Below are 26649 nucleotides of genomic sequence, written 5' to 3'. Positions count from 1 at the left end.
CTCTGTTAGGGCGGGTACATATCACCGTTATGGATTCCGTTTTCTGTTATAACGGAAAATAACGTAATCCATAAGACAGAAATGAAAACGGAAGCCTTTAAGCGGCATTCTGTTTTTAACCTTCATAATGAAAGTCTATGGGAATCATAACGGATCCGTCTGGTCCGCGTTATGCAGTCCTGTCAACAGAAAACGAAATCCATAACGGTGATGTGAACCCGCCCTTACCAGGGACAGATCTTGCCTGATTACCAGCAGTGGACTTAATGTTAGGTGGTGGCGAGACCCCTAGTGGTCATGACTTTTATCCAGGTGGATGCAAACAGATTTTATTTTATTTTTTAAATGAAGTGGTCCACAAATTTGCTAGTTACACCATTCTCTATTAAAATAAATGAAATTGTCTGAAAATATAGTGACCCTTTAATGTGACACCAACATTACTGTATTTCTCTCCCTGTTATCAGCCATAGTGTTCTTCATTGGATGACTGACTAACACAAAGAAACTCTTCCCTCCATGATCACTACTTTGTCACATACCTCCAGCATGGATTACATGGAATCCCATAGCTGGGACAGATTCCCACACGTTTATAAAGAGGTTATCCCATCTGGACCTCTATGGCATATCTATAGGATAACGACAAATATCTGATCTCAGGGACCTGCTTCTATCTCAAGAATGGGGCCTTGGTGTGAAGAGATAGCCACGTGTGCCTAGTGTCCTTTCTCCATTCACCGATATAGAACTCCCAAAAATAGAGGGAGCATGCTCAGCCATTTTCGGAAGACCCATAGCAGTGAATGGAGAAAGCTGCGCGTGCCTGACATCCTGTTCTTCCACGGCCAGGAGCCTTGTTCTTGAGAAAGGAGCGGGTCCCAAGGTGGACCCGGCACCTATCAGACATAAATGGCATTTTCTATTGATATGCCATAAGCATCCAGATGGGCCAACCCTTAAAATCTAACACCCCCCAAAAAATAAAAAATAAATAAATAAAAAAGCATAATGTTCAGGGGTAGGCCAGTCACATTTTATTCGTGAATGATTGAGTGATTCCATTCGATAATAAATATATATATGACATTTGAACCCCTCACTGAGAGACAAACGACATATTGCACAGCGACAGTCCTCTCCCGTTAGACGAGGGATGGAACATTTCCATAAAGTTTAATAGCAATGCAACAAGTGAGATATGAAAAGGTAAAATGCCTGCTGGCTCATGAGCACATAAAGTAATGGAATGTTGTGTGGACCAGTAGATGGCGCTCTGCAGCGGCTATGAAACTACAACTCCTGCAACCCATCACCGCAAGCTGGGAAGTTGTAACTGCGCAGCCGCTGGAAAGCCAAAAGGTTACAGAGTGCCATTCTACAGCAAAGTCTTTTTTTTGGCTACCAGAGCATGTTGGGAGTTGTAGTCAAGATCCAGTTGGGCAGCCCCAGGGTACCCACAGGTTTATTTAATACTTTATTACACACAATTTTATTAAAATATCTATTTGTAGAGCCATTGATAAATTTTTAAGAAGACGGGATTCCCGACATAGAATAAAACAGCAAAATGACTAAAAGTTCTCTCCTGCTGCTGTGGACCACAATACACCGTGCAAACCCACCAAAGCTGACCATGGACATGCACTGGCAAAGAAAACTGGCAATCTCTGTTCTAAGCTGGGGGGGGGGGGGGGTAATAGTAAGTGAAACTTCACCAAATCCTAGCTGAATTGCATTCATAAATCTAATACCTATGTATAATGATAAAGTCTAGTTCTTCCTATACAGATAAGTACCAGAAGGGGGCACTACTGAAAACTAGCTCCCACCACTGCTAGTGGAGATCTGAGGATACAACCAAGGGGCAAGATGTTCATGTTTTGCACCTTCAGCTCTGTAATGACCCCTTTTTTTCACTCACTTTCTGCAATATAAATGAACTCTCCATGCACTGGTATGCGTGTAGTTATACACAGCAACCAATCAGAAGAAGCAAAACTGCAATGTAAAGCATGGTGTAAGGAGAAGGAAGTAGCCTGAGCCTCTGATGTAAGCGAAATTCAGACTACTTCTGACTCCAGCAGACAATGCAATTAAGCTGGAGTCACTGGCTATAGCTGGGCCCTGATGGGTGGCACTTCAAATGGCCAGCGCCATATCTCAGTGTACACAGCAGGATACGAGAGAATACAGCAGCACAATGGATTAAAGGCTGTTATGAGGTATACGAGGGGAACGGGGCACAGGGATGTAAAATGTCACATCTTTCTGCAATTGGGACTGACGTCCTCCAAGCTACTTAGGAGAAAGCACAATGTCCACTGGATGCACAGAGCGCAGCCACAATGTTCCCTGCGCGTTATCACACATCGAGGGGGCTACATATGGTCAGAGAGGAAACGGGGCACACGTGAGGGCACTGTCCAGCAATTTAAATACTAAGGCAGGGGATCGAGAGGAAGGTCAGCAGAGGGGGAAGGGGGTGATGTTCGACTGGGAGGCAGAATATAATGTGCACAAACCACAGATGACTTGCTTCCTGGAAGGACCACTTGGGGGGCACCAATGCTGAAGAGACCCAGTGAGCCCCAGATTTCCAATTATCAGGAGATGATGGTGAACACTGATTATGTATTACGCTAGTTCAGAATGACAGCAGAAGCCATCATGTCCCATCCACAACTTATGATGAAATAATTGGAAATTGGGTTCCCCTCTGCTCTATATAACCCATCTGATACCCCTCCTGCATTACTCTACCAGTTGGAGTTGTCCCACCCCTCATCTGTAGCGGGTGCCGCACTCTTGCCACCCTTCTTGCTCTTTCCTTCACTTTCCCAATGGCTGTCCCAGTTCTCCCAGCTGTCACTGTTGCTGTTCTTGTTGTTAGAGGTGGTTCCGGACCCCCAAACCTCCCAGCTGTCAGAGCTCTTCCGTTCGGTGCCGTTTTCAGGGAAGGTCCAGCTGTCCCCGCTGGGAGATTTTGTTGGCTTCTTTATATCTTCCGAGCTGCCAAATGTCTCCCAAAAGGATTTTCCTTGGGCAGCATTCTGATAGCCATCGCCACCACCGCCGCCCTGCTGGTAGCCCTCTTCTGAATAGGAGCTGCGAGAAGAGAATAACCATGAATATCATAAGATAAAGTACATTACCTTCCGTTATTAAGGTCGTCAAACTTGGTCTATGCAGGCATGCAGCACCCCGCCTGCAGCCACAGCTCTGGGGGTAAGATCCAACTTTCTAAGGCCTGTTTCACACTTGTGTTGAGGCATTTAGGTTTTGAGATCTGGCAAAGGATCTTAAAACCAGGCCAAAACAGTTCTGTTTTCTCCCTATTCATTGTCAATAGGGACAAAGCTGGTCAGGATGCATTCCGTTACGTTTTTTTTGACCAGACAAACCCCTGCAAGCTACGGTTTTATCTCCGGTCTGCGAAAGGGAACAAACTGGAACCGGCAGAAAAATCAATACAAGTCAAAACAGATCCACTACCTATTGGCTACTTTAACACTGGCGTTTTGAATTCCGTTTGTGAGATCCCTGAAACGGATCTCACAAACGGAATTCAAAACGGATCAGTTCAGCCCCTATGCTTTCTGAATGGATAAGGATCCGCTCAGAATGCATCAGTTTGCCTCTGTTTCGCCTCCATTCCGCTCTGGATGTGGACACCAAAATGATTTGGTGTCCGCCTGGCGATGCGGAGCCAAACGGATCCGATCTGACTTACATTGTAAGTCAATGGGGCGGATCAGTTTTCACTGACACAATATGGTGCAGTTGAAAACGGATCCGTCCCCATTGACTTTCAATGTAAGTCAGGACGGATTCGTTTTGACTTAAGACTTTTTTTTTTTTATAATGCATTATAGGTGCGGATCCGTCTGTGCAGATACCAAATGGATCCGCACCTAACGCAGGTGTGAAAGTAGCCTTAGAATGATTTTAAGTGCCGGATCTGGTTTGTTCTGTTTCGATGTAACCCAACCGCATCCTAATGGGATGGAAGCATCCAAATAGGTTAACATCAAGCCGGATCTAAAAACCGGAAACCAAAACAAGTGTGAAACAGGCCCAACATAGTTGTGTTTCAATCATCATCATTTCCAAGATCTCTGCTTGCTGTAAGCACTAACATTAAACTTTACAGAACCAGAAAACCTGTACAAACTCTTCTCACAACTGAGGGGTTGTTACAATTGTATCAGCATAAATCTCTCTCCTGTCCTCTGACGTAACCGCCAGATCAAAAAGTCTGGACTACAGGGTTTTTGAGATCCAGCAGTTGTAAGCGCCCCATCTGAGCCTGGCGCAATGCATCCAGTTTCTGACATTCTGCATGGCTTGTGGATCACCAGATTTATGTGACAGCACCCATAGTTTGTTAACTAAAATTTTCAGCTCTGTGCTTGAAGTACTAGCTGTAGAAATGTGTACAGTATATAATCCATAGGCTTCATCTGCATACACTATGCATCAACCACTATTGGGACATCACTTACTTTTCGGTGCTGTCCTCACTCTTAGCCGAAAAAAAGGTGGTGACGTCTCTCCAGCTTTTGGAACCAACACCCTGAACCTGCAAAATACTTCAGTATAAGTGCTCACTTAAACATACTGCTGGTGATGTGGCCGAGAGTCCCCTGGAGTATGCATCCGGGTAATGCAGGACCCTATTACAACGTACTTCTCAGCTCTGGATAACCGGTTCCACCAATAGGCCACCAATGTCAGATAGTGGAGGTGGAACCCACACCTATCTCTAGAATCCCCCCCCCCCCCCCACTCTAGCTGAGTGAGTGCACATGGCTATTTTCAGACGTCCCATAGAAATAAATGGATTGTGCCAGAAACAGCCGAGCCAGCACTCAGCTATTTTTGAAACTCCCATAGAAATGAATGGACGGTGTCTGCGTAAATTCTGTCATTCACTTTGGGGGTTCCGGAAGTAGAACCTACACCTATGTAACATTGGTAGCCTATCCTAACGATACACCACCAATGTCTGAGAGGAGACAACCCCTTCATTTCAGACATTGATGGCATAGCCTAGCGGGTCCCAGACGTGAACAGCGAGCAGCCGCGCATGTGCAGCCACTCACCATTCACCGCTATGGAAGCTCTGAAAATAGAGCCAGCTCGGCGATTTCCGGCAGTCCTATAGCAGTAAATGGAGTGGTAGCAGTGTTTGCGTGGGGCCCTATCCACTCCCCACCATGGGACTTCCAAAATGTTTTTGAAACATAGTGATGAATGGAGAGCATGGTGTACTCTTCTTCATTTTGAATGGGACCCGCTCCTATCTGACACTACTGTCATATTTTAGCGATACGCTATCAATGTCTAAGATGAGCCAATCTCTTTAAAGGAGTAATCATTTTCATAACAAAAGTCCTTAAAAGGGGTTGTCTCACTTCAGCAAATAGCATTTATTATGTAGAGGAAGTTAATACAAGACACTTATTAATGTATTGTGATTGTCCATATTGCCTCCTTTGTTGGCTGGATTCATTTTTCCATCACATTATACACTGTTTGTTTCCATGGTTACGACCATCCTGCAAACCATCAGTGTGGCTTTGCTTGCATACTAGTAAAAAAAAAAAAAAATAATAATAATAATAATAATAATAATAATAATAATAAATATATATATATATATATATATATATATATAAAAAAAGCCAACCTAAGTGCTCTTCCATGGTCCCAGCCACCAACATTTTTTTCTAGAGTGTGCAAACATGACCGCCACTGATGGATTATAGGGTGGTTGTAACCATGGAAACTAACACTGTATAATGTGATGGAAAAATGAATCCAGCCAGCAAAGGAAGCAATATGGACAATTACAATACATTAGTAAGTGCCTTGTATTAACTTTCTCTACATGATAAATACCACTTGAAGTGACAAAACCCCTTTAAAGGGATTCTGTCACCAGGATTAACGATATGGAGATATTTATATGTGCCCATTAGTCTTAATGCAGTGTTTCCAATCATCCCTCGGTTTATGACCTGTGTGCCTTATATTCTTATTAAAAAAAAATTGACATATGAATAAGATAGATATCACCTCTGTCAGGAGCCCAAGAGGTTGTCCCGCGATCTCCTGGAGCCCAGCACCGCCCATCGATCCGGAGCCCAGCACCGCCTACTACTTTATATTCACTGCACTATCCTGACGTCATGTTATCTCTGCGCCGTAGTCTCGCGCAGGCGCAGTGGACACTGTAGTCTGCGCTCATGCGGACTACTGGCATCGGCTTCCATTTGTCCACTGCACATGCGCCGGCTCCCTGGTCATATATGAGCTGCAGCAATAAGCTTCAAATTAAAATTGATTGTGATACCAGACACAGCCATGGACAAGACTGCTGCCGTTTGTGGAATATTCTATAATTATATATAAGTGTAACTGTGCCTCCTCCTTCACAGACACAAGAGCAGCTACTGTACATGTAGACAGCATTCTGCTGGTGGCCTGGCAGGGGCTGGGCATATTACCAATACCAGTGTGTACTCACCAGCGTCACATCCACAGAAGGGCAGCATGGACGATAAAGGACAAACACAGATTAGAGAAGGATTTGGACATGAACAATAAGGCACAGCAGGCATCTCTGCATTCAAAAGGCATTGTAAGGTATAATGAGCCCCGGGGGATTTAAAGGGGTGCATAAGCTTTTAAGAGGATTTTGTTCCATACAGTTGGCAGGTAGTAATTTAAAGTGTACCAAAACCTTCATGCATATTGTATTAAAACCTACTCCAAATGTGATGGAACAGAATTGTGGACTGTAATCAGATTTTTCCAAATTTTCTAGCGAAACAGACACCCGTGCACTGCTGTGTATGGGAGTACGGAGACACTTGGAGCTGCATTGAGAGCTGTACAGGCCACAGCATTACTGCCCCTTCCTGTACCAGCGCTGCTCTGCTAAAGCCTGGCTGGCATACATGGGGCTGGCAGTATATTTAGACCGGGGTGCACAACCTGCGGCCCTCGATACCATTCTGTGCGGCCCCCAACCTTCTGGTAACAGACCTGTATGTCTATGTCTTGTGGCTGCTCACATGTAACTTTATATGGGAGTACTAGAAGTGTAACTAGACATTTATGATATATACTGTATGTTCAATATTCCATAAATATAGTATTTTAGTTGGTTCAGGCTCACAATGTGGCCCCCAACCAAAAGGTTGCGCTCCTCTGATTTAGACCATACAGCTAAGGCTACTTTCACACTGGCGTCTTGGTTTCCGTTTGTGAGATCCGTTCAGGGCTCTCACAAGCGGTCCAAAACGCATGCCCTAATGCAGGGATGGCCAACCTGAGGCTCTCCAGCTGTTGCAAAACTACAACTCCCAGCATGCCCAGACTGAATACAGCTAGCAGCCTACAGCAGGGCATGGTGGGAGTTGTAGTTTTACAACAGCTGGAGAGCCACAGGTTGGCCATGCCTGCCCTAATGCATTCTGAATGAATAAGGATATGCTCAGAATGCATCAGTTTGCCTCCGTTCCGCCTCCATTCCGCTCTGGAGACGGACACCAAAACGCTGCTTGCAGTGTTTTGGTGTGTCTGATGAAACTGAGCCAAACGGATCCGTCCTGGCACACAATGCAAGTCAATGGGGACAGATCAGTTTTCTATGACACAATCTGGCACAATAGAAAACGGATCCGTCCTCCATTGACTTTCAATGGTGTTCAAGACGGAAATGGGTCTTGACTATGTTAAATATAATACAAACGGGTCTGTTGTGAACGGATGCAGACGGTTATATTATCTGACGTATCCGCACAAAATGCGACTGTGAAAGTAGCCTTATGTGTATTTTAGTCAGTGACCGGAAGTCTAGAGGTGTTTGAGCAGTCACCTCTGCCGGCTCCCTAGTGAAATCCATAGTACTTTAGGCCTCATCAGTGCAGACACAAGCAGATGAGCAGTGTGCTAGGTGAGCTGCTGCCGATAGCCTGTACTGGTGCGGTATGCAGGCTATAAGCAGGGCGGAGCGGGTGCAGGGCAATAGCTCACACAGCACGTCGCTGCTCTGCCTGTGCCCGCTAAGGATTTCACCAGGGAGTCTGCAGAAGTGACAGGTCAAACCCCTTCATAGGTTATGGTCACAGACTAAGATACATGTTAGCTATTTGGTCTAAATACACTTCCAGACCCATCTATGCCAGGCATTAGCACAGCAGTGCTGGTACAGACAGGAGCAGTGTACAGAACGTGACTCCAGGGGAATCCGTACTCCCATACACAGCGGTCTAAGGGTGGTCGGATTCCAAAGTGTGATAGACACCTCAACTTCAGGTCCCTATTTCGCCAGGAAAAGTAAAAAATAAAACATTTAGGGTCCATTTACACGTCCGTGGTGTTGCGGACCCGCAACACACCCGGCCCGGCACCCGCTATAGAAATGCCTATCCTTGTCTGCAGCTGTGGACAAGAATAGGACATGTTCTATCTTTTGCGGCGCTGCGGACCGGAAGTTCGGCCCGGGCCCATAGAGAATGAATGGGTCCGCACCCTTTTGCGGACGTGTGAATGGACCCTAAAACCCAGCAAAAGACATGAAGCCCCCTGCCTGCCTCAACACATGTGCATAGAGCGTAGGGGGAAGGGGATTACCGAGAATGCACTTTTGGGCTGGAGATGCCTGTTCTGTGCCAGTGCAATACCTCCTACCTTGGATGCTAGACTAGACACTGAACTGGAGACATCTTCCAAGATTTTTCCATCTTTTACCTGTCAGGTTGGAGAAGGGGAGGACAAGGAACATGAGCTAAAGGAGAGGTGAGGATGACAATGACAGATGATGGAGAACAGCACCATTTAAAGCGCCGCTCCACTTTTAAATATCATCTTGTGCCCAGGTAGAGTGACTTTGCAAATACTTTCTTGATTCGTGACATATCTTATACTCCAGTCATACCATAAGTTGCTTTAAAACATTTGTAGCTTTCCTCCAGATTCAAGCTGCAAGGAGCACTTTTCCAGATTCAGGCTACAATGACAGATGTAGGAATAGTGCATCGCAGCTCTGGATAGAGAATATATACAGTGGAGGAAATAATTATTTGACCCCTCACTGATTTTGTAAGTTTGTCCAATGACAAAGAAATGAAAAGTCTCAGAACAGTATCATTTCAATGGTAGGTTTATTGTAACAGTGGCAGATAGCACATCAAAAGGAAAATCGAAAAAATAACTTTAAATAAAAGATAGCAACTGATTTGCATTTCATTGAGTGAAATAAGTATTTGAACCCTCTAACAAAAAAAGACTTAATACTTGGTGGAAAAAGCACAGAGGTCAAACGTTTCTTGTAATTGATGACCAAGTTTGCGCACATTTTAGGAGGAATGTTGGTCCACTCCTCTTTGCAGATCATCTCTAAATCCCTAAGGTTTCGAGGCTGTCTCTGTGCAACTCTGAGCTTGAGCTCCCTCCATAGGTTTTCGATTGGATTAAGGTCCGGAGACTGACTAGGCCACTCCATGACCTTAATGTGCTTCTTCTTGAGCCACTCCTTTGTTGCCTTTGCTGTATGTTTTGGGTCATTGTCGTGCTGGAACACCCATCCACGACCCATTTTCAGTTTCCTGGCAGAGGGAAGGAGGTTGTCGCTCAGGATTTCACGATACATGGCTCCGTCCATTTTCCCGTTTATGCGAATAAGTTGTCCTGTGCCCTTAGCAGAAAAACACCCCCAAAGCAAAATGTTTCCACCCCCATGCTTGACGGTGGGGACGGTGTTTTGGGGGTCATAGGCAGCATTTTTCTTCCTCCAAACACAGCGAGTTGAGTTAATGCCAAAGAGCTCTATTTTGGTCTCATCAGACCACAGCACCTTCTCCCAGTCACTCTCTGAATCATTCAGGTGTTCATTGGCAAACTTCAGACGGGCCTGCACATGTGCCTTCCTGAGCAGGGGGACCTTGCGAGCCCTGCAGGATTTTAATCCATTGCGGTGTAATGTGTTTCCAATGGTTTTCTTGGTGACTGTGGTCCCTGCTAATTTGAGGTCATTAACTAACTCCTCCCGTGTAGTTCTAGGATGCTTTTTCACCTTTCTCAGAACCATTGACACCCCACGAGGTGAGATCTTGCGTGGAGCCCCAGAGCGAGGTCGATTGATGGTCATTTTGTGCTCCTTCCATTTTCGAACAATCGCACCAACAGTTGTCACCTTCTCTCCCAGCTTCTTGCTAATGGTTTTGTAGCCCATTCCAGCCTTGTGCAGGTCTACAATTTTGTCTCTGACATCCTTGGACAGCTCTTTGGTCTTTCCCGTGTTGGAGAGTTTGGAGTCTGCTTGATTGATTGATTCTGTGGACAGGTGTCTTTTATACAGGTGACTAGTTAAGACAGGTGTCCTTAATGAGGGTGACTAATTGAGTAGAAGTGTCTAACCACTCTGTGGGAGCCAGAACTCTTAATGGTTGGTAGGGGTTCAAATACTTATTTCACTCAATGAAATGCAAATCAGTTGCTATCTTTTATTTAGAGTTATTTTTTCGATTTTCCTTTTGATGTGCTATCTGCCACTGTTACAATAAACCTACCATTGAAATGATACTGTTCTGAGACTTTTCATTTCTTTGTCATTGGACAAACTTACAAAATCAGTGAGGGGTCAAATAATTATTTCCGCCACTGTATATAACTTGTATACTCTAGGTATTAGCAAAATCATCCAACATTAAGTGCAGGCAAACTATAAGATGATGCTTAAAAGGAAAGCTTTGGTGTGACAGCAGTGCAGCATGCAGGAAGTGCCAAATTAAAGAGTATGCCCACCTTGAAATAGCATTTTACTCAGTAATGTATATAAAAAGTAGTCACTTATACTAAACCTTGCTCTTCTTCTGCTGATGCGGAGTTACATCCTGTATTAGTCTTTATTCACACATCAGTGTTGGTCAGTTTTTGGCCGACAATCACTAATGAAAATCCTGACCAAACACTGACTGTGTGAATAAGTCCTTATGCTCCAGAGCTGCACTCACTATTCTGCTGGTGGAGTCACTGTGTAAATACATTACATATCCTGTACTGATCCTGAGTTCCATCCTGTATTATACTCCAGAGCTGCACTCACTATTCTGCTGGTGGAGTCACTGTGTAAATACATTACATATCCTGTACTGATCCTAAGTTCCATCCTGTATTATACTCCAGAGCTGCACTCACTATTCTGCTGGTGGAGTCACTTTGTACATGCATTACTTATTCTTTACTAGTCCTGAGTTACATCCTATATTATACACCAGAGCTGCACTCACTATTTTGCTTTTGGGGTCACTTTCTACATACATTACTTATCCTGGACTAATCCGGAGTTATATTCTATATTACACTCCAGCGCTCCACTCATTATTCTACTGGTGGAGTCATTACGTATCCTGAGTTCCATCCTGTATTATACTCTATAGCTGCACTGGCTATTCTGCTGGTGGAGTCACTGTGTATGTACATTACTTATCCTGTACTTATCCCGAGTTCCATACTGTATTATACTCCAGAGCTGCACTCGCTATTCTGTTGGTGAAGTCACTGGGAACACATATTACTTATTCTGTCCTGGTCCAGAGCTATAGTCTCTATTAGAGTATGCCATTGTGAGCATCTGGTGGACATACTCTTTAAGCAGGTATGAAAGGAATATAGGAGGCGTGATCAGAAGGCGTGCCAAAATTAATGCTTTCACAGATCGAGAAATTCCAGCAGACTACCCAAAAACTGGAAGAAGAGAAAGATCTGAAAGGAAGACTGGGTTACAAAGCAGCAGTGGACGGCACTTGAGACATTGCGACGTCGCTTTACATGAGTAAGTCACCACGCTGAGCCCAACAACCTGCAGCCATCATCTTAGCACATAATTAAGACAACAGGAAGTTACCTTCTCCTGGGCTGGTTTGACAACAGATTCATTAATGGTCTGGCCTAGCTCAGAGGCCTATCCAGGAGAGAAAGAAGAGGACAGACGTCAGGGCGGAGGGCGAGGCTCCCATGGCATGGACGACGTGCACAGACCATGTGTGTGAAGGACAAGACATGCAAACTGGACCCATGGAGTCAAGACATGCAGAGGGGGGTGAGAACAGACACAGCCAGTCAGAGGCCAGGGAGAATTAAAGAAGGGGGTCACATCTAGGAGCCAGGGGGACCAACACAAGGCTGTGGAGTTTTGAAAGGTTTCATCTCCATATAATGTTCAAGTAATCTAACCATCTGCAGTTACATGACGTGTACTCCAATCACATCCAAAGCTGCACTATGGATTCTGCTGGAAATCCATCAATAATCAAATGGGTATCCTCACTATCCCAATGAGTTACCTGATTAACAACCTCCAACAATCCTGTGCATTTTTGAACTTGTGATTTACATTCATCAGGTTCCTGTATTGGTGGCACTGACTACGTCTCCTACATGGCAACATGCCCGAGCATAATCTGTGCAGACAGAGTAAGCCAGCAGAATTCTGAACGCAGCTCCGGATGAGAAGGGATGTGATTGATGACACTCCACATGTCATTAGGCACAATGACCGGCTGGCTCCATGGACATGACCAGCAGAAGAAGGCACAGGCAGACTGAAATGTAACACGAGGAGAAAGGGTTTAGCAGGGTTTGGAGGAGACAGGGGAGAGACTAAAAAAAATGACCTCAGAGATTACAATACTTGCTGTCAGAACCAGGCCTGAGCTATGGAAAGAAGGGAGCGAATGAAGGAATAAGAGGCCTAAGGACCTGGCTGGACATAGACAGAACATACAGACACACGGCACCGGACTGCCACACACAGACCATGCACACATAACATATGATGCCTGGATTACCGAGTCCGGTGGATGCTTGTTCCCTCCCCAAAACTGCACATGGGCAGTGATGGCAGGGGAGGGAGAGAAGAGACTAACTTTAGTAATCATACAGAGACCCCCTAAGCTTCTCATTTGTTAAATCTGGCATCTTACTGGTACCCTAATAATGCTGCACCCACAAAACAGTCGCTCAAAGTGGGGGCTAGAAAAGCGTCCCCTTATGCGAGTCCTCAGCAAAGCTAAAAAATGTCACATCCCCCTGAGACCAGCCAGGGAAGGAGGGCCTGACTTCTCAACACCTGAGCGGCACTTCAGGTGGGGGGCTACCATTTAGTGGGTGCATTTTATAGGGCACTGTCCCAGCTACCCTCATTAAAAGCTATAAGAAAATATAAGAAGTGGAATCTTCAAGTAGGTTAAATGGGAGCTCCGTATAATAGCAACGTTCACAGTGATATCTGGAAACAATCAGCAAGTTGACACTGATGGATCCTTTAGTATGTTTCTCTACTCAGAGGTTTCAGTGCCTAACAATGTCCTGCTATGAATGGACGGTGGGCCTGACTGTTTCAGCTTAGTCTAAATTGCCCCCACAGCCACGCTTATTATAGGGGTGAGCCCACAAATAACAGGACAGGTGATAAATGTATGACTCGCTGTGTGAATAGCGCAGTGCTAGGCATGCGTGACCACCGCTCCATTCACTGCTAGGGACAGACAAATGGGCAGTCCCACAGAAGTGGAAGGTGTAGTGTTCGCACATGTGCACCACCATTCCAAGCACACTGGGAACTTGGGGACCCCCATTTTCGTGATCAGAGGGAGTCCCATTGGCCAGACGCCAGCAATCCTAAATTTAATCACCTATCCTGTGAATAGGTGATCAATGTGTTTCTTGTGAGGCGGCCCCTTTAAAGGGGTTCTCTGGGCTTTTATATTGATCACCTATACTCAGGATAGGTCACCAATATCAGATCAGAGCGGGACCGATACCCGGCAACCCCTCCGATTATGAAGAGACGGCACACGCAGCGTGCACGTGCCATCTCTCTTCCTGATTGCTGCTGAATTGCCATAGACCTAGACATGGCAGCAGGAAGGGAGGTGGCACGTGCATAGTGCGCTTGCTGTCTCCTCATACAGGTGATCGGCACGAGTGTCGGACCCCCTCTGATCACCCTTCACACCAAGACACTATTTTTCCTGCAAATCAATAAAATTAAAAACATATGAGGACTTCAGATGCCTCAATCGCAACTTGTTGATGGTTTCCATGTGTCACTGTATAAAAAGAACCTGAAAATAAGTAAGAATAGCAAAAATGCGAACATTTCCCTACTAAAACAAACCCTTCTTCCATATCTTATCTCTTCCCTCTTATTAGCATAAAGAGCCATCCGCATCATATAAGTGAGAACAAACAGAACGCAGGAAAGTATTTTATGCAGGATAAAGAGTTAGGGACATTTTCAGAAAGGCAAGTTACAGGAAGAAAAAAAAAAAAAAAAAAAAAAAGTACTCTTTAAGAGATGAGATTAGAAAAACACGTCCCAAAACAGCGCCACTCTTACCCACGGGCTAGGTTAGGTATTACAGCGATGTTCCAATCATTTGAATGAGACTCAGCTGTGACAGCAGACAGGAGTGGAGGTGTTTCTGGAAGGCAGCCATGTTATTCTAATCTCATACTACTAGACAGTGGTATATACCGCCAATATTCTGTATACACCCTACAAAACCCCTCACGGCAAAGTCTCCATACAGAAGTCAGATTCTCGGAAGAGACCAGACCACTGGTACATCATGTACGTGGATATGCCTGCCCTCAGGTAGCACCAATTATTAATCTGTGGCCCTATGTAAATCCACTGCATATTTTAACCCTGTAAGTACTAACCTTCTGTGTAGCTTGGGATCCCAGCTTGGAAGCCTGAAAAAAAAAAAAAAAAAAAAAAAAAAAAAAAAGGAAAAAATAAAATAAAATAATGAATACTATATCAAAAGACATTAAAGGGGTTTACCACATCATCTGATAAGGGTGGTCTCACAAACACCCCTATTAGGACAAAGGGGGGCCCCTTTTCCACCAAATGATGCAACCACCAGGCATTACATCTAGAAGGTGAGTGAATGTCTGAAGGTGCACAGAAAAATGTCACCTTTTAGAATGTCACAGCCTGCTGGAGTTCTCTGGCTCCGCCATAGCTGGATAGTGCCGCATGCCCACTGGTCCCCAGTTGACTATAATGGGATGCTGCGGTGATCCAGCCGCCGGCTTAAACGCCATGATTCGGCTGTTGTGTTCCAGCAACTTTTTTGCTGGCCAAATCTTAACTAATATGACGGGAAGAGGCCGGATCCCAGCTGCATCCCATTATAGTTAATGAGGACCAGGCAGAATGCTGCACTATCCAGCTATGCCAGATCCAGAGAACGGCCGCACGGATCTCTTTGACACATGTGACAGCAGCCCTAACACTTAAACTAGTATTTCATGACTGGCTGAATTAAAGGGCTTATCAAATGTCATAAACAGCCCCCCTCCATGTGCCAGGCCCCTCACAGGGAATATACTATGTCGGGGAGGGGGGACGAGCCTCCTTAGCATTGTGGGAGATGTTAGGGAGGCTCATCCCCGCTTGTCATTGCCTATCCCCTCCCGCCACCCCCAACACCGATTGTTTTCATCCATGTACAGGGAGAAGCAGCAGCAGCTGTGCGGGGACCAGGAACGGGATAAGTATATGAGGGGCCGTGTGAGGGGGCTGTTTTAGACATTGGATAACCCCTTTAACCCTTTCAGTACCGGGCAACTTTTCACCTTAAATCCCAGGCCGATTTTTTCAAATATAACGTGGCAATTTATGTGGCAATAACTGTGGAACGCTTTTACTTATCCAAGCCATGCAGAGACTGTTTTCTCGTCACACATTGTACTTCATGACAGTGGTAAATTTAAGTCGATATATTTTACCTTTATTTATAAAATACCGTAATCCAAAATTTACCAAAAATGTTATAAATTTAAATTTCTCTACTTTTAGACAGATAGTAATACCTCATGAAATTCTTATCAAATCAACGTTCCCCATATGTCTGCTTTACATTGGCATAGCTTTGTAAATGTCACTTTTTTTTTTCAGGACGTTAGAGGGCTTAGAAGCCATTTTTAAAATTTTCAACAAAATGTCCAAAACCAATTTTTTAAAGCAACAATTCAGTTATAAAGTGATATGTCTATCATTTTTGTTTTTGTTAAGTTTTATACAGTGAAATCATTTTTGAACAGAATAAAATCTTGTTTTTGTGTTGCCATTATCTGAGAGCCCTATTTTCTTTTCTTTTTTAAGTGATTATATTAGGTAGGGGTTCATTTTTTGCAGGATGAGATGACGGTTTAAACGGTACCATTTTTGGGTACATAAACCTTTTTGATCACTTGGTATTCAACTTTTTGGGAGGCAAGGTGACCAGAAAATGGCTTTTTTGACACAGTTTTTATAGATTTTTTTCCCAGACCGGATGGATCATGTGATATTTTTAAAGAGCCGGTCGATACCTAATGTGTCTACTTTTCTTTTTAACTTTATTTTGTGAAAATGACGATTTTTTTTTTACTTGAATTTTTTTTTTTAAACTTTTTTTCCCCACTTAATTTTTGTCCCACTCTGGGACTTCAACTTTTAGGGGTTTGATTCTCTTTACAATGCATCACAATACTTCTGTATTGTGATGCATTGGCTGTAAGTGTATTACAGCATCCTGCCTGTGAGATCCAGGGGGCTGAATTTCAAAGGCTATCACGGAAGGCAGCCATGATGCCTAAGGAAGGCATCGGGCTGCCTTCCCTGCTATCGGGTCCCCGTCACAGCAGCGTGGGGACCCAATGGACACACCGCAGGATACCTCACGTGCCACGTTCAGAGATGACAGCGGCAGTGCAGGGGTTAATGCGCCGGCAGATACAGCAGGGGTCCAGCTATCAGTGACTGCCGGACCCCTGCAGCTTATCATTTCTGTCCCATACGGGCCTTGAATTGTTTCTTATAAGCGAGATATGCGCAGTACCATGTTTGCACACTAGATGGCAGAAGTGCATAAATACTAATTTACTCACACTTTCCTTTGCAGCAGAGGCAAATTTACTGGCTCCAACAGTGAAGCTGCTCCAGCCCTATGAGGAAAAACAAGAAAGTAAATATATATATTCGCTGCAGGACAATGGAGCAGAAAAGCAACAGAGGGAAATAATTCTGCTGTCAACTTATTTTCCTGACAGGACATACCGAGTACAGTGAGGTCATTGCGTTGTTCAGAAAATCATCTTCTTTCTTCGGAGGATTGACAGTGTTGCCAAAGCCGACATATCTGTTCTCCTGGTTTCCAGCACCCCCACCACTGAAAGGCAAGAGGTAATTAGCAGGCACATGGCGACTCCAGATTTGCAGGTTCCAATTTCAGGTCATTTTCCTATTGAAAGGGATATTCCTGTCTTATAAAGTGAAGACATACCAATGGTTATGTAAGGGTCTGACACTTGGGACCTCCAATTATCCCAATAATGAAAGAGCTGCAGTACTAGTGTTGAGCTGAACACTGGCGCTACTGCCCACCTGACTAAACGCTGTTGGCGAGCCCCGCTAAGCACAAGGGGAGGAGAGAGAAAAAAAAAAAAAAAAAAGAGGACATAGTGCTACACCATCTTTGAGGCTCCTTCACTCTCAGGATTAGTGGGGATACCCAAGGTCAAACTAATCGTAAAGTGATATATCCGAGGAAAATGTGATGGTAATAACACTTACACAGTGATGCCCAACCCCGCGGCTCTCCAGCTGTTGTAAAACTACAGCTCCAAACATGTCCTGTTGTAGGCTGTCTGAGCATGCTGGAAGTTGTAGTGTTGCAACCGCTGGAGGGCCACAAGTTGAGCATCCCTGCTTTAAACATAACAATATTTTAGGGTATGTTTCAGTCTAGTGGATCCAATTAAGTCATCACCCAGCTTTTTACAGACCCAGAACCGCATATACATCTGTGCCATATTCCTCAAGCACACTTGTCTCTGCGTGAAGCATGAGCCAGGAAGATCAGGCTGAACAGAAAAATGTGCCTGGCAACATCAATATTTCAAAGAAAACATGTAGAGCTGCAATCTTTTGGATCTCCTGGAGATGAAACCCCCAAAAAGAGTGAGAACTCAGGCAGTGTCCACACAGAACTTACCCCTGATAGGAATTGACGTCGTCGTTCAGCCAGTCATCAAAAGCTTTGTCCCCAGAGGAGGCTCCGGTGTGGCCGCTGGTGTTTAAGCTATGAATGGAGAACAAAAGTTATGGGAACCAAATATCAGACATAATCCACAAAGACATGAGCGAGTTCAGGCTGCTCCTTACCGGTGAGATGTGCCGCCCATCATCTTAGGCTGGGGAGGTGTCCAGTTCTTGGCAGGTGAGGTCTCCTCAGACCATTCCCGACCTTCAGCCAATGTGGCAATCTGCCGAAAGATGATCAGATAGAAACGTCGTATAAACCTCTAACTGCATACACAAGGGAGGGGTCTGGCGGCGGCTTACTCCTCTGTGCCCATCAAGACAACATGCACGCTGGGCCGAGCTGAGTGTATGGAGGGTTAGGAGGGACAGTAGTCAGATGAATGAGTGCCCAATCGACAGCTATCTGATGTGAATAACTACCTTGACGGTGGCCAAACTATGGAATGTCCTACCCCAATAGGTAGTAATGGCAGATACAAGGTCAGCATGTATTTCAAGCTACATTACGTTGCACGAGGAGCCCAAAACTCAATCCTGTACTGGAGATGGGGTCTCGATGGGAAGTGGGGGAAAACTCCCCACCGTATAATGTGGATAATCGGGGAAGCAGCTAGGCCTAGACACCAGGAAAAGGGAGGTGGTCATCTCCTAAACCGCTCTAATCCTGGCCCTGACTCCTAACCGTATGAGCAGACCCAGATGGTAGGTGGGCTCATACATAGGAACCTTGGACCACGAGACGCCCTGATGATCCCTGAATAAAAGGTTAGGAGCTAGAGACGACCTGTTCCTCCAGAACGCGGATAAACAGGAGTCTCACAAGTCAAGCAGCAAATGTAAGGGAAGACAGTGAGCAGCAACTGGGTCGGCATTGGTGTCTCACTAGGTAGCCCTCAATAACTGGGCAGATGGAATACCCAGGACAGGAGCATAGCTCCAGCACCAACAGAGGCTGGACGACAACTCAAACTCCAGGCTACCAGATACAGGCAATATAAGCACCCAGCCAGGTAGTTAACCCCACAAGCACCAGACAGGGAAGGGAAACAAACCTTAAAAGACGTGTACACACATGCTGCATAAACTACACGTTGCCCCAGGCAACCAGCGTGCACGGCAATCGTGTCACAGCAAACAAAGAGACCGAGACACATGGGGTCTTATAAGAGATGTCACATGTCATTTATAATCATTGCCTTCTCCTGCCACACAAGCGGGCACAGTACCAAGAATCTCCCCCAGCAGCAGGGATTGGTCCCAGAGTTTCAGAACTCAGGGAAAGTGGAGAATGTGTGGTATACAGGAGGCACAATGTGGTAAAGTACCGTATAGGGGACACTGTGGTAGGCACTATACAGAGATACACTGGTTTACATTACGAGAGGCATTTGCTCTTATATAGGGAGTACTGTGGCTGGCAGTTTGGAAGGATTTCTTACGGTCCCCCTAGTTGGCACTATGGAGGTCATTAATGAACAGTACTATTAAGGAAGCACTATAGCTGGCACTATACAGGGGATGATACTATGTGCAGTGTATAGGGATATCAACAGATGGTACTACACTCATTGACAAAAATAAAATAAAAAATAATGCTCCCAGATGGAAATGTCAGATTGCTGCAAAATTCAGCATGCAGCTATGTCTCAGGCAGATACGTCAATGATTACAGGATGGTCTGCCACAAGGGGGCTTAAAGTACTGCCCTACTAAAAAGGCTCTCAGAGGTTTCTTTTGGGTTGTGTACCTCTTGGGGAAAGACTGCTGACTGCTAGACATGCCGCTGCGACACACTCAGACATTTTGCTCAGCTGACAAATTTTGAGAGGGGGCACCTCACTGGACTGAGAGATGCAGGATGGAGATTTCGAGAAACAGCTCACTATCTGGGCCATTCTGACTAGGTGTTGGGAGCAGTGGTTACAAATGGGCACACACTCATTGCGAACAGGCTCTGGACGGCCCAGATAGACCACCTGCAGAGAGGATGGTTTATTCTGCTGACTAGCATGAGTGGCTGCCAACGTTTAATTGACCACCATACAGACACGTGGCACCCTCATTGCACACCGCTGTCTCTGCCCAAACCATTTCCAGGCCCTTAGCAGAAGGAAATTTGGCATCATGGAGCCCATTAAATGTCCTGCCATTCACAGCCACCATCCCCTTCTCTTGTACTGGTGTCATAAATGAGAAACCTAGTCTGCTTCAGACTGATACTGTATTGTCTTTAGCTGTAAATCCAGGTTCTGTTTGGGATCCCACAATGGTCAGGAGTGAGTATGGAGGCTTCATGGCAACACTGCCCCAACTGTAGGTGTGATGATGTGGGGAGCCATCACATATGACAGTCGGTCACCCCTGGTAGAGATACAAGGGGCACTAACAGCTCAGCGACATGTGCAGGACATCCTGCGGCCATGTGTTGCCTCTTACGGCAGAGCTTCAAACTGGCATTATTCAACAGCATAATGCCAGCCCTCACACAGTAAGAGTTTCCCAGAATGTCTCCACCAGATTGTACCACCTTCTTGGCCTGCCCAGTCGCCAAATTTATCATCAACCGATCATTTATAGGACAAGCTGGGACAGCAGCTTCAGAAACCTAGAAACCTATGAGTGTGCAGGATCTACAGGCCTAATAATTATATATAATATCATCATTACATTCACGTATAATAAGGCTTCAGTCAATTCCAACAACCCCTTCTTGGTGCAGCATGCTTATGGGGGATTATCTGTGAATGGTACTATATATGGCGCAGTATAGCAGGCACTGTACGGGGGATTATCTGTGGATGGTACTATATATGCCACAGCATAGCAGGCGCTGTATTGGGGATTATCTGTGGATGGTACTATATATGCCACAGTATAGCAGGCTCTGTATTGGGGATTATCTGTGGATGGTACTATATATGGCGCAGTATAGCAGGCAATGTACGGGGGGATTATCTGTGGATGGTACTATATATGCCACAGTATAGCAGGCGCTGTATTGGGGATTATCTGTGGATGGTACTATATATGGCGCAGTATAGCAGGCAATGTACGGGGGATTATCTGTGGATGGTACTATATATGCCACAGTATAGCAGGCTCTGTATTGGGGATTATCTGTGGATGGTACTATATATGGCGCAGTATAGCAGGCAATGTACGGGGGATTATCTGTGGATGGTACTATATATGCCACAGTATAGAAGGCACTATATTGGGGATTTTTCTGTGGCTGTTACTATATATGGCGCAGTATAGCAGGCAATGTACAGGGGGGATTATCTGTGGGTGGTACTATATATGGAGCAGTATAGCAGGCAATGTACGGTGGGATTATCTGTGGGTGGTACTATATATGGAGCAGTATAGCAGGCTCTGTACAGGGGATATTTGATGGATGGTACTATATAGGGAGCAATATAGGAATAGTGGCTAAAAACTAGTTCCACCAAAAATGGATGGCATAAAATGCAATTAAACTAGGCGATTATAGATACGGTGGTGTCCAAACATGAAGAGGTATGGGCTACAGAGGATCTATCCGGTCTGGATTAGTAGTTCCTTGAATTACAAGTAGAAAGGGGAAAAAAGTTCCATTCATTAGTTAGTACTGACTTTAGTAGTCCAACAAATATATAATCCACCGATGTGCAAATAATCGAAGAATAGCACTTTTATTTCAAGCAGAAAAAGTGAGTATTGTGTTGGTTGGTATAAACTCATTGTTGGTCCAACAGATGAATAGTCCACCGCTTCTGCATATGTTAGTGAGTCTCACTGTATTGCGTGTTAGTAACGAACAGTTATTTCCAATTAAGGGTCTATTCACACGTCCGTAGTGTATTGCGGATCTGCAATACACCCGGCCGGCACCCCCATAGCATTGCGGACAAGAATAGGACATGTTCTATTTTTTTTTTTTTCTGGAACTGCGGACCAGAAGATTGGGGCCGCTCATATTTTCAATTCTATGTACGTTTTGGTGGTCCTTGTAGGAACAGATATCTGAGTGCCCCCCTATTTTATTTATATTTTACCTTCTTACTATATAGGGAGCACTACAGATTGCATTATATATATATATATATATATATTAATATTCTTATCACTGACAGTGGGGAGAATGACCTCACATATATCAGAACAACCATGACAAGTGGACGGACACTCAAGCCCTCACCTTGTCCCGGTAAAGAGCCGCTGCTTTGCTGTTGTACTTCTCCTGCAGACTCCAGCAGGGGTCATGGTCTTCCTGGAACTCCAAGAACTGGCGGAACTTGCCGTTACCCCCGACCTTCATCTTCTCCAGCTCCACGTCCTTCCACTTGTCCATCGTGACTGAGCGCACAAAGCTGCAGAACAGAGGGCTCAGTTAGGCCACGTTCACATCAGTGTTTCAAAATCCAGCAGAGGACACCCCTTGTCTACAATGGGATCCAATGGCCACTTTTCAGCTGAACAAAAGGTCCCTCAATCACAACTTTTTTCGTCCAGCCAAAAGCCAGCATTATGCTGGAAAGTGGCCGGATTCCTTTCGGATCTTATTGTAGTCAATAGGGATCTGGCAGTACCGGAAATCTGCCAGAACAGCAGTGAAATCTGCTGGATTTGAAAATGCTGATGTGACCGTAGTGTAACATCTGGTGTTAAGCAGGGAGGTTTTCTAGCCTATCCCAATACACCCCCCCCCCCCCCTCCCATGACTTGAACAGGCCCTTATAGGGACAGTGGTCCAGGTTATGCAGGGATATCATTTATAGGGGAATGCTAGGGATACTACCTGAGGTGGACTCCGAGCCCCCGATGCTTTCCTGAGCACTCCAGACACACCCAGATGCCATAAGTGACGCTGACCCACTGAGGGTTAAAGGCTCCACATTCAAAGCAAGTCTGCAAGAGGAAAGAAATCCAATATGAACATACACTATGCTCCCCGCCTTGTATATGGTCACCATAGACGAGACCCCCCCCCAGTATAAGGATTGTGCCCTAAGGATCTCCCACTGTGTAATATCATAGAGGTGTAGGCACCAGAAGCCCCCCGGGACATCAGCTGATCGCTCTGAAGGATCAGATCCCCGAGGCTATGTGACATGCAGATACCGTGAGGACTCACATTGTTTTCATCCTCCGCTCTGACCTCCTTCAGCACCTTCCTTGTCCGAGGACTTGCCATGACTCTACAACAGAAAGCATCATTGTTACTGTCTTACGTAGTCAGTCCTATGTAAATAAGTTATCCAGCTAATACATGAGGGTCCTCAACAGGGACCCCTTCCCCTCTATGAACTGATCCAGAGTGGAGGGCAGCTACACAGAGCACCATTAAATGGGGTTGTCCCATTACAAACCTACAGGACAGGGGATAAGTGTAAGACCAGCTGGGGTCCGACCATGAGAACGGGGGGTCCTGTGTTTCACCGTTTGGAGTGGGGGGTCACGTATATGTGCTGCTGTTCCATTCACTTTCACAGGACTCGAGATAGCCGAGTAGAAGCAGCAGTCCAGGAGCTGGATGTCTGACCACCTCCTGGAGGACCCCCGTTCTTGTGATCGGAGGGGACCCCCAAGGATAGTGGACATCCTGTGGATAGGGGATAAGTGTCGGTGATGTGACAACTAGAGATGAGCGAACTTCTGTTTTAAGTTCGGCGTCTAAAGTTCGGGTTTGGATTAGCGGAGAATCCCGATCTGGAACCGGATATGGATTCCGACTTCCGTTGTGGTCCGTGGTAGCGGAATCAATAATCGGCCATTATTGATTCCGCTACCACGGACCACAACGGAAGTCGGAATCCATATCCGGTTCCAGATCGGGATTCTCCGCTAATCCAAACCCGAACTTTAGACGCCGAACTTAAAACAGAGGTTCGCTCATCTCTAGTGACAACCCTTTAATTTCAATGAGAACTGTGTACATTTTCATTTCCCCTGAGGTGGCGCTGCAGGGAACCCTCAAACGACAGCCGATCACTGGGGGCGCAGGACCCTCTGTGCTCAGCCTCCCATCAGGGGACCCTTATTACAATGAGGACAACCCCTTTATTAACCATACTCTGTAAGGAGTATGAAATGCAAATCTACTGTGTGCTCAAATTCCTCACTGAAGATCTCTGGTTGCTGTCAGTGAACACAACCAATCTTATTTATAGTCAGATAGCCGGGTACATCTGAGGGTTTCTTACAATTGGATCCAGTCAATACAATCGTCTGATTTCAAACAGTCTGGATGGGAGGCAGAGTTGTGCTGCTGTCGTATTAAAGGGGTATTGCATTGGGTTTATACAGAGGACCTATCCTCGGGGTTCCATTCACTTGAATGGGACAGGCACTTGTAATTACACTGCTCCGCCGCTGCAAACGAGATGATGCACAGGCAATCTTGGAGAGAAAGCAGTGCTCGTATGAGCGCTGCCGCCTCCTCCTCCTCTTCACACAGGGTGCTGGGAGTCAGACCCCCGCCGATTTGATAGTGATGACCTAGCCTGAGGGCAGGTCATCAATATAAACCCACTGGACAATCCCTTTAATCTCCTATAGCAGTGGTGGCGAACCTATGGCACAGATGCCAGAGGCGGCACTCAGAGCCCTCTCTGTGGGGACCCGCACCCTGGAAAAAGTCTATGGTGAACCAATCTGCCTTAGACTCTCCCTGACATTCATCAGCGCAGGGCACACTATGAACAGCACAGGCAGCGCTTTGAATGTAGGCAGGATATTATAGATAAATGATAAAGTACATGGAAGATACTATACTGGTATTCAGGTTAAATTGCTGTGTTGACACTTTGCGATAAATGTGGGTTTTTGGTACATTTTGGGCACTCGGTCTATAAAAGGTTCACCATCACTGTCCTATAGGATTGTCTAGAATCGAACCCAGTGTAATAAACCCTCAGTCATAAAAGGTATTAGGTCTGTACAGGTTTGCAGCTTCTAAGAATGTGACCATTCACTGACAGCAAGCAGAGAACTTGAAATGGTGCGGCATTGAAAGATTAAGTAGAAAGTCGACCATTTAAAAAAAAAAAAATCATACAATCAATAAACTTTATTAACAATGCACAAAACAATAACAATGCTGCCTGGCGCTGTCATCAATGAGATTATCTGGAGCATCTGGACGATGAATGGACCGCGGGCGGTACAGAGCTGTACAGTTAGTGGGGGCAGCAAGCAGCCATACTGAAAATATAAAGAACCCAGCCAAGACTGTGGTGGGACCCCTGGCAGTCCTATGGGTGGTCCTCATCCTGGGGTCACAGGAGGACAAAGGCTGAGATTGGTCACCCAATTGCTGGAATACCTGTGGCTAGGCAACAGCCCCCACATATTAGAGTCCTCCTGGCTGAACCAATACTTACAGCTGGGGGTCTCTGTCACTAGAGACCCCCTTACATGGCCACCAACACACCTCAGTGCAAAGTACTGTAATAATCATGAATGAAGGACAGGAGACTCCTCGCCACGTCCCCAGCTCCACACCATGTCACGACATCCCTGTCAGATATCGCGATAGGCGGGGGCTACTGCTGACGGTGGACGTGGCAGGTAGACTGAATAGGGTGAGGGCTGGCTGGCTGGCTGGCTGGCAGCTCTCGGGTGTACCTGCTATATCCGGCCCGGATCACGGAGGAGCGCTGCCTCTGTCACTGTGCGGCCGCCGGTGGACGGGATTCACTATACGGCCGCCATCTTCCGGCTACGTTGCAGCTTCGCAGAGGATTGTGGGACGGCCGCGGGTTAACCCCCTGTGTGCTGCTCCGCAATGTGGAATATGGTAGGAAGGAGGTAATCATGGCGGCAGGAAATGAGAAGAGATATTGGGAGAAATGAGGGTACATGGGCACAACTATACAGAGCATCGAGTGCCAACATGGGGCAGCAATGAGGGTCACAGCCCAAATAATACTGCCATAGTAACAGCCCAACTAGTACCAGTATAAACAGCTCAAATACAGACCCCCAAATAACACCAGCAAAATCAGCCTGAACACCTAGGGCCTAATACTTCTACCATGCAGAGCCCTAATACAAAGCCCAAACAATGCCTCCATATACCACCATACAGAGCCGAAACACAGCAATTCACAGTCCAAACAATGCTGCAATACACCGTAAAATACAGTCCAACTAATACCTCTGTAGACAGCCCAATTACACTGCCCAGATAATACCACCATACACGGTCCAAATACTGAGCCCAAATAATACCACCATGCACGGTCCAAATACTGAGCCTAAATAATACCACCATGCACGGTCCAAATACTGAGCCTAAGGGCTCATGCACACGACCGTATGTGTTTTGCAGTCTGCAAAAAACGGATCCACAAAAAATATGGATGACATCCTGTGCATTCCGTATTTTGCAGAACGGAACAGCTGGCCCCTAAATGAACAGTACTATTCTTGTCCATTATGCAGACAATAATAGGACATGTTCTATTTTTTTGGGGAACGGAAACACGGACATATGGAAACGAAATGCACACGGAGTAACTTCAGTTTTTTTGCGGACCCATTGAAAT

The 26649-nt window shown here is 45.6% G+C and overlaps 1 protein-coding gene across 1 annotated transcript; it reads right to left on the bottom strand.

Annotated features, from left to right (window-relative positions):
* Nucleotides 1-1014: 1014 nt before the first annotated feature.
* On the bottom strand, nucleotides 1015-25861 carry ARFGAP1 (ADP ribosylation factor GTPase activating protein 1). Its single transcript, XM_044300251.1, has 13 exons — nucleotides 25727-25861; nucleotides 23235-23298; nucleotides 22899-23008; nucleotides 22299-22470; nucleotides 18239-18339; nucleotides 18069-18155; nucleotides 17132-17243; nucleotides 16963-17019; nucleotides 14743-14775; nucleotides 11921-11977; nucleotides 8704-8763; nucleotides 4506-4582; nucleotides 1015-3108 (listed from the first exon to the last, which is right to left on the bottom strand). The coding sequence occupies exons 2-13, from the start codon at nucleotides 23292-23294 to the stop codon at nucleotides 2760-2762; spliced, it is 1275 nt and encodes a 424-aa protein (XP_044156186.1). The 5' UTR covers nucleotides 23295-23298; nucleotides 25727-25861; the 3' UTR covers nucleotides 1015-2759.
* Nucleotides 25862-26649: the final 788 nt, after the last annotated feature.

This window comes from Bufo gargarizans, chromosome 6, assembly GCF_014858855.1.
Source record: "Bufo gargarizans isolate SCDJY-AF-19 chromosome 6, ASM1485885v1, whole genome shotgun sequence".
Lineage (NCBI taxonomy): Eukaryota > Metazoa > Chordata > Amphibia > Anura > Bufonidae > Bufo > Bufo gargarizans.
Note: the sequence above shows the minus strand (reverse complement) of the source record. Positions and strands in the feature narration are given on the sequence as shown.